Source organism: Danio aesculapii, chromosome 9 (genome assembly GCF_903798145.1).
Source record: "Danio aesculapii chromosome 9, fDanAes4.1, whole genome shotgun sequence".
Taxonomy (NCBI): Eukaryota; Metazoa; Chordata; class Actinopteri; order Cypriniformes; family Danionidae; genus Danio; species Danio aesculapii.
Window position 1 is genome coordinate 18,085,200 of NC_079443.1, and position 9,112 is coordinate 18,094,311.

The 9,112-nt window shown below is 39.0% G+C and overlaps 1 protein-coding gene across 1 annotated transcript; it reads left to right on the plus strand.

Annotated features, from left to right (window-relative positions):
- The first annotated feature begins 6,749 nt into the window (after positions 1-6,749).
- LOC130234482 (gamma-crystallin M2-like) lies at positions 6,750-8,705 on the plus strand. The gene is made up of 3 exons (XM_056464695.1): positions 6,750-6,758; positions 8,088-8,330; positions 8,433-8,705. The coding sequence occupies exons 1-3, from the start codon at positions 6,750-6,752 to the stop codon at positions 8,703-8,705; spliced, it is 525 nt and encodes a 174-aa protein (XP_056320670.1).
- Positions 8,706-9,112: the final 407 nt, after the last annotated feature.

Consider the following 9,112-nt stretch of genomic DNA (forward strand, 5'->3'; position numbering starts at 1 on the left):
TTCTCCAGATTTCAGCTCTCCATATCATATCGACCAGGTTCCAAAAACATCCGAGCAGATGCACTTTCCAGAATCCATGACCAGCAGGAAATCATTGAGACCCCGGCCAAAATCCTCCCAGATCACTGTCTGTCCCATCACACTGTCCGCTCCAACAGTTGTCGCCACCCCAGAGTCCAGAACAGGAAAACTCAGAGTCCAGGAAAACTCCATCCCTTGCCCATCCCGAACCGCCCCTGGTCACACCTAGGAGTTGACTTTATGACAGACCTCCCATCATCTGAAGGTAATACTTGCCTTTTAGTCATTGTAGATCGATTCTCCAAATTCTGTCGTCTGATTCCTTTGAAGGGTCTGCCCACAGCCCTAGAAACCGCCGAAAACCTATTCAACCATGTCTTTCGATGTTTTGGGTTACCTGTAGATATAGTCTCGGACCGAGGACCCCAATTCATCTCCAGACTATGGAAAGCCTTTTTCAGACTCCTAGGTGTGACCGTCAGCCTCTCATCTGGCTATCACCCACAGACCAACGGCCAGACAGAAAGGAAAATTCAAGAAGTGGGGCGGTTCCTCTGGACCTTCTGTCACTGTCATCAAAACTCCTGGAGCCAGTTTCTGGGCTGGGCGGAATACGCCCAGAATTCCCTGCGGCAACCTACCACTGGACTTGCGCCATTCCAGTGTATTCTGGGCTTCCAACCTCCACTCTTTCCCTGGGATGGGGAACCTTCTGATGTCCCCGCAGTGGATTACTGGGACGATGCTCATCACCATCTCCAGAGGGCAGTTCGCAGAGCCAAGGAGGTGTCCGACAAGAGGAGGATTCCAGGTCCTATCTATGCTCTGGGGCAGAAAGTTTGGCTCTCCACCAGAGACATCCGCTTGCGACTGCCCTCCCGAAAACTTAGTCCCAGATTTGTTGGTCCCTTCACCACCCTGGAACAGGTCAACCCAGTCACTTATAAGTTACAGTTACCACCACAATACAGAATCCACCCCACATTCCACGTGTCACTCCTCAAACCCTTTCACGACCCTCTGATTCCCTCCACAGAACCTGGCCATGAAGAGGAGCCACCTCCCCCACTGATGTCGGAAGAAGGGTCCATCTATAAGGTCAAGGACATTCTACGGTCCTGACGTCATGATGGTCATCTGGAATACCTTGTCGACTGGGAGGGATATGGTCCGGAGGAGAGGTCTTGGGTCCCCAGATCAGATATATTAGATCCCACACTTATGGAGGAGTTCCACTCCAGTCACCCTGAGTTTCCAGCACCTCGTGGACGTGGTAGACCACCACGGTGTCGGAGGTTTAGGCCCTCAGGAGCGGGGCCTGGGGAGGGGGGTAATGTCACGGATTGGCCAGGCTCTTCCACCAGTATCACGCAACGAGCATCATCACCGGAGTATTAACCACACACAGCTGCACCCAATCACTCAAACACACTATATAAGCACACACCTCACTTCACTCATGGTCCGGTCTCGTTCCCACGAAGCGGACTCATAGCGAGTACCTCCTGGTAGTCACTATCACCATTATCTAATCTCTTGAACTTACATGATCTCTGTTTCGTTCCAGTCTGTCCAGTGTTCCCGGTGTCCTGTCAGAATTGAGTGTGTCGTCAGTCTGTCTTCCCCGCAAGCCCTCTGGTGTGTGCATTCGGTCTCCCTCAGTGTCTGTCATCCATCCTATCCCGAAGAAGGATTATCAGATCAACCAAACTGCATTCACATCCCCATTGTTATCCTTTTGTGCTCCGCTGCTGTAATAAACATCTTTCATCATACACTCACCTAACTTGTCCGTCTGCTTCCCTAATAATAACTTAAGATAACACATATGTATCCAAATGTAGATCTAAGATATGTAGCCTATATAATTGAACAACACTAAATCAGGAAGGTAAGAATAAAAGAATTACTTAGATAAACCAAATATAAATAAAATATATTGTTGTTATTTTGATTATTATAACTACCATAAATTATCATCAATTTAATGTTTCTTTCACAGATAAAAATATATTTTTGAAATGGTATAAAACGTTTTTTTCAACACCGTTGTAATAAAAACTGTTTCTTGTGCATTAATCCAGCATTCAGTGATAATTTCTGAATGACTCTGAGACACTGAAGTAGCACAATGATGAAAGCTTTGATCACAAGAATAAGTAATATATTAAACATGAAAAACAATTATTTTAAATCAAATTAATATTTTAACAACCTTTTATTTATATTTTTGCTAAAATAATTGCAGCCTCAGTTAGGGGTTTTCAAACTTTTGACTAGTTCAGCTACGGTAAAATGAATAAATAAATAAATAAATAAATAAATAAATGAGATGTGTAATATGCGTCACCTTCTGAAAAAAGCAGCATGGTCACTGTGGTCTTGTGAGGTCAAATGGGACATAATTCCAATTTAATCCTAAGAATGAAAATTAAATTAACTTTATACCCAGCGCTTCTGTGTTGTTTGTGGGCCTGCACGAGTTCAGGTGGCTGTTGCCATCATTTGTGTTTAAATGGCAGAGGTAGGAACTCATTATAGTGGATGGCCATTTGATGAGCTAACCTGGGAGAATTCTGCATTGCATTCTTTCTGTACAGATTACCAAGTGAAAAAAACATTTTCAAATGCAGTTGGCTTGTGGTCCCATTTGTCGACCCCAGGGGGTTAATAGTCTGACTGATGATTTGAGCTAATACAAATTTAAATATAGGATTACTATCATTATTTTCTTGTATGATTATGGGAACATATGCACAGGCCCCCATATACAATAATAAAAAAAACTTTTCAAAACTGTAAAACTTCAAAACTGTAAAACAGCATTTCAAAGGTGTAAAATGAATATAAAATAAGTAAATTTACAAAAGCTCAGATTAATATAATTTACTTTTAAATTTTTTTTTCTTACATGAGAGCATTTAATCACTATGACTGACAGCATTAAGGGTCCTCTTATCATTAATATGACAAGTACAATGGGCTCTACATTCACCTAAAACACAATGATCAGGATCTATAAGCACCACAATGTGATTGCTCCGCTGATTTTGTACTGTATATTGACAAGTGTTGGGTTAATTATTGAAAATATTAAAGGGATTAGTAGAGATTAGTCCTGGTGATTAGTAGAGATTAGTCAACGGTAACCATTATTATTTAAGAAAAACTTCGAGTCAAGAAAAAAGTATGTCATGCGAATGCAAAATAAATATGGCTCTAGATAAACATATGTTATATTGACATTTTAGCCTCATGCGGTACACTATATAATGTAGTGATAATTTCTTTGGTTTGTCTTGAATATTACCATCATATTAATATTAATATTAACATTTGGTCACTCCTCAACTAAGGTGAGTCTGAGTATCAGATAAAGGACTCCCTTTAAAATCAATCTCACTGTGGCAATAATTAAAAATCAAAGATTGTGGAAATGAATTACACAAATTGTATAAGAGTTTATTATCTGGCCAAACCTGAATGATTATTGAGATAGTCTGAGTTGTAGAGTCTATTACTGCATGATCAATACAAAGCAGACACAATTGTAATAAATTATTATTTACAAAAGAATAAACAAGACTAAGTTGAGGATTGTGATGAAATACTTTCATCCTACAAATATCTAATTAGAATTGAAGTATAATATACTGGAATACATTAAGTCGGGGTGTCTGAATGAGGTTTGGAAAGTTATATATTCATGTTTTTGCTGTTGACAGTGCAGTGGATTGAAGAAGCTGGTTTCTTCCTAAAGGTCCTGATGCACAGAACAAGCTGATGTAGATCTCTTTCCTGAAGAGGAAATCTGAATAAACTGAAAAGCGCAGATTGAAGATTTCCAATGTTTTTATCCTTGAAGGTTGAGGACCTCAAACCTGGAACACACAGATTTCTGGAGGTGGTGGTCCTGAAGCTTTGTTTGAGCAGTCTTGAAATACTGTGAATCCAAACACCATGAAAATTCTTGCTGGAACATGCAACAAAGCTCTGTCTTTTGTCACTATTTAGACAACAGAAATTGTGAGACATGTGGTATCAGTAGGTTTAGTGTGAATGTAGATCTAAAAATGGAACTTAAGATCAAGGGATATAAGCAAAATGCACATCCTTAAAAGTAGGGAGCTCAAAATGGAACCCTGAGGGATACCAAAAATACCAAATTTGTAATGATATCCATCTAGCGAGATAAACTGTCTAAAAGGTAAGATTTGAACCAGTTTAAAACATTGTCAGTAACACCAAAAGAGAAAAGGAGCATAATAGACTGTTATCAACAACTGCACTTAAATCTAAAAGATCCAGAATTGAAAGACAACCAGCCATCAACAGATCATTAGTAACCTTAACTAAAGCTGTTTCAGTGCTATGTAGTTTATACAAAACCAGACTGAAGAAGTCAAAAAGGTTGTTATCAACAAGATGAATATGCAACTGAGAAGCCACAATAAGACTTTGGCTTGGAAGGGTAAATTTGAGATGGGACAAAACTTATGGAGATTACTAAAATCAACAGTTTTTTTGTGGGGACAAGTGTAATGGCAGCAATTGTAAGTGCTGCAGGAACTATTCCACCCTGTAAGTAATTGTTTATTATGTTTAGGACAACAACTCCTAGAGAGAAAAAGCAAGATTTAAACAGCTGAGTGAAGATGTGGTCAAAAATGGAAGTGGTCGCTTTTATTAGAGAGACCTTTTTGCATCGAGAGGCCAGATCAGGGGGGTGGGGTAGGGAGGATTGAGAAAGAGGGGAGTCAGAAGTGTGAGATGCAACAAACAGAGCAAATGGATGTGACCTGTCCACTGTCTTCGCATACATTGTCAATCTCAGTTATCCAGGGATCTTTTTCAAAAGTGTGTAAAAACTGGTGCATTGGAAAAGCTATAACCATGACTAGTTTGTTTATAGTTTGAACATAGTATGTTTGTGAGGATTACTTTCATTGTTGGCAATAATTTGTGAAAAATAGTGGGACATGGTAGATACATTTTTTGCCTTAAAATCCTTTAAATGTTCCTTTCAAGCTAGGTGGTGTTTGCTAAGACCAGAGCGATGCCATTTACGCTCCATCTTCTGACAAAACGCCGTCATTGAGTGCAGATTGTCTTTATAATGTACAAAGGCCACTGTATGAGATTTCATAAAATAAATAATTTAAATAAATCCATATGAAACAAATGGTCATATAAACCAAGATCAGAGGACGATAACTGTGACAGAAATGGACCATTGGTAATAATACATTTCAAAGTATGGCCCTTGATTTGTGTGGGGCAATCCACCAATTGCTTTAGATCAAAAGTCTAACAAAGATAGGATGCCCTGAGTCATAGTAGAATCATTATTGTTGTCACAATCACCAGTGATCTAGCTCATGCACATCGCTGGAGAACTACAAATCTGCCAGCAAAAGAACTACAAGTTCCAGTTAATCACCACTCACACACCTGATCCTGTCTGATTGCAAACACTCACAGCAGAAGCCGCTCATGAACTGATTACATGGATTATAAAGTCAGCACACAAACACACAGAGGGTGCAGAGTCTTGTTTACTGTATTTGTGACATTACATTGCGTTTCCTTTGTCTTGCTTTGCTGTGTTTGGACCCTCGCCTTGTTTTTCTGTTTATTCCTATCTGCTTCCTACCTTCTGACCATCTGCCTGTTTATTTAACTACGACTCTGGATTGCCTCTATACATCGGTTTGTTCCTGTGTTGACTGCTGCTTGCCTGACCATTTGTGAAGTTTATTTATAAACAAATTTCGAGAGGAGCACGCACTTATGATTGATAGCAGCTGATCCTCGTAAGCTAACACATGATCCACCAATCAGATGATTCCTAAATCACTATAAATAACCAAAGCATCTTACCTTAGCCATCTTCGTCTTGAAGAATCCCCCCTTCCACCCCTACTCCTCCCCTTTTTCTTATCAGGGCAGCACAGAGACCAATGGTTAGCATCATTGTCTCACAGCAAGAACATCACTGGCTCAGAACTTATCTGGCCAGGTTGGCGTTTCTGTGCGGAGTTTGCTCTTCTCCCCATGTTTGCGTGGGTTACCCCTGGGCATTAAACATGTAACATAAATAAATTGACAAATTAAATTGTCATTTTAGGCAGATAAAAAATTCAAGTGAAGGAGGATCACAAAGAGTCTGGCTGTAATTTCACTATATTTCTCAAATATTTGCAAACGATATGGATTATTAGATTATAAAACACATTTGCCTGAACAAATCCCTGTGTGAGTGACAATTACAATAGCAACTAAAAGTTGCAAATGTCTCAGAAATCTTTCAGATAAAGCATTTTAAAGCAACAGAGATTGTTTTAACGTGAGTATTAACAACAATGTATAAATGGAAAGGTTTTTTTGAGTGTAGGGGGATTTCTAACAATTAAAAAGCAACAATAAGTATTTGGGGTTTGCCATAGGGTAGATTTAAATTTTTCTTATGGGGCTTGAGTGAGCCAGTGACATCTACAACACTTAGAATTTAGGTGACTTAGATGTTGGTCAGGATCCAAGACAGTCAGTGGTAGACCAGAAAATTTATGAGAACATGCTTCTGTAAAACACTGATTAAATTGACGGAGAGTAGAAAGAGACATGGACAATGAAATCGGCTTATGATTAGAGAGTAGGAGATCAGAAAACTCAGTATCAGAAAGACTAAACCCATGAGAGAGTACAATATCTATGGTATGGCCCATAAAATGGGTAGAGTCTTTTATCCATTGGACCAGAATAAAATAGTCAATAAAGTTAAGAAACTCCTTTGATAACAGGTTTGCCTGACAACATACATGGATGTTAAAATCACCCTCTAATGAAAAGTGGAGATACTTCATGGCAATATTGCCAATAAACTCTGTGAATTGCTGTACAGTATGAAGTCCTTTGCTGAGTGAGGGGGTGTTAAATCACAGCAAGTAAAACAGGACCGTTCCAGTCGAGATGCAAGAACTAGACTATAAAGCTAGTAAATGCATCTACTGAAAGTTCATTAAAATAGTCACTACCACACCACCTTTCTTATTTGGGCACGGGGAATTAAAAACATACAGTCATCCAGAACCAGTTTTGAAAAAGGAGTTAAATCACCAACCTTAGTCCATGATTCAGAGATAAACATTAGATCCAGAGTGTGCATAATGAAGAAGTCGTTTAGCAGAAAGTCTTATTGAGCATTTATTAGAGTCATTTTTGGCAGGGGAATCCCCTGTGGAGAAAGCGAAGCTCTGCTTAGCGAGCGCAGGTTACCAGATTACTCACTGGTAACTCGCAGCTTACCAGTTACTCCGTCTCACTAGTGACAGCAGCTAATGCAAGGAAGGCCATCCAAGGAAACAGGAGACAATGACTGGAGAAAATTATTTATAATAACAATAATTAATGTATTCCTCTTGTAAGTTTAGCTCCTGTTTTAATAGATAACAATATAATAATGATTTGTATACTTATGTATGTAATTTGGCTTGAGATATTGCTTTGCTTATTTTGTTAATCATTTGGTATTTTGACTTTCAAGATGAATTTGTTTTATTTTCTCTAGTTCTTACAGTGGTTCATAATGATTTGTTGTGTGAGGAATTGACAGAATGAGACTCTTAAATAAACTATGAATCATCAGTGGAAGACTTGTTTTAACCAGGACACTACACTACATGAGACCAATACAGAGTCTTAGAAATGCATATAAAATCAAACAAGCAAAAAAGAAAGAGATAAATCTTAGAACTAAGAACTACATAAACAGTAGTTCTTTAGCTAGAAAGGTCTCTATGTCAACTTGCATAGTCAGAAACTGAGTAACAATAGGGACTGTGTAGTCTTTAGTCTTGGGCTTGTATGAAAGGACAGGTGACAGCAGTCAGTCAACAGCCAGAATCAGATTCAGCTTCTACTTTGTGGAACCACTGAGGACCAGACAGCGCAAACATGAAGGTAAACCTCAATCTAGCACCCATTCCATGAAGTGGAACTTTAAAAAATATATTATATTTAGTTTTTTTAACTTTTCATAACAAAACCATTATGCGTGAACATTTTAGGTCACCTTCTTTGAGGACAGAAACTTTCAGGGTCGCTCTTATGAGTGTATGGGTGACTGTGGTGACATGCACTCCTACATGAGCCGTTGTCACTCTTGCAGAGTGGACAGTGGCTGCTGGATGATGTACGATCAGCCCAACTACATGGGAAGTGGATATTTCTTCAGGAGGGGCGAGTATGCTGATTACATGTCTATGTTTGGGATGAGCAACTGCATCAGGTCCTGCCGTATGATCCCTATGGTAATTTCAATTTTAAGGATTTATAAGATAATACTTTTTTTTTACTGTTAAAAATTTTTTGTCTGATACACTTGAAAATAACAATCTCATTTTGCACTTTAGTACAGGGGATCCTACAGAATGAGGATCTACGAGAGGGATAATTTCATGGGTCAGATGTACGAAATGATGGATGACTGTGACAACATCATGGACCGTTACCGCATGTCTCACTGCCAGTCCTGTCATGTGATGGACGGCCACTGGCTCTTTTATGACCAGCCCCACTACAGAGGCAGGATGTGGCACTTCGGGCCTGGACAGTACAGGAACTTCAGCAATTATGGTGGCATGAGGTTCATGAGCATGAGGCGTATCATGGACTCTTGGTACTAGTGTTTCAATAAAACGAATTCTGTACAACACTAAACATTGTGTTCTGAAAATATTTCTTATGTCTTATCAAAAAATACGAAAAAAGTAAAAAAAAAATGTAAAAAACTTAAAACTACACATGCCTGTGTGATATTCATTTTTTGTCATCACAAATTAAAATCATATCTTCTCTGTTCCCAACACATCACACATTGAGGACAACTTCATTGGTGTTTTGAATGTGCAACTTTTAATTTCTGGTTTACATTAGAACCTAAATCTATCTCCTGGAAGAAGATCAAGTTTTCACTTTAATATTTTGACTGACGATTTAAGCTAATCATTAGAGGTGGGACAAAGTGGTTGTTTTGCAAGTCACAAGCAAGTCTTGACTCTTTCCATTTAAGTCTCAAATCAAGTCATGAGTC

Bases quoted from the DNA above. Each gene is read 5' to 3' on its own strand.
- LOC130234482 (XM_056464695.1), top strand. The intron at 8,331-8,432 runs GTAATTTCAATT...TTTGCACTTTAG, and splicing joins CCTGCCGTATGATCCCTATG to TACAGGGGATCCTACAGAAT.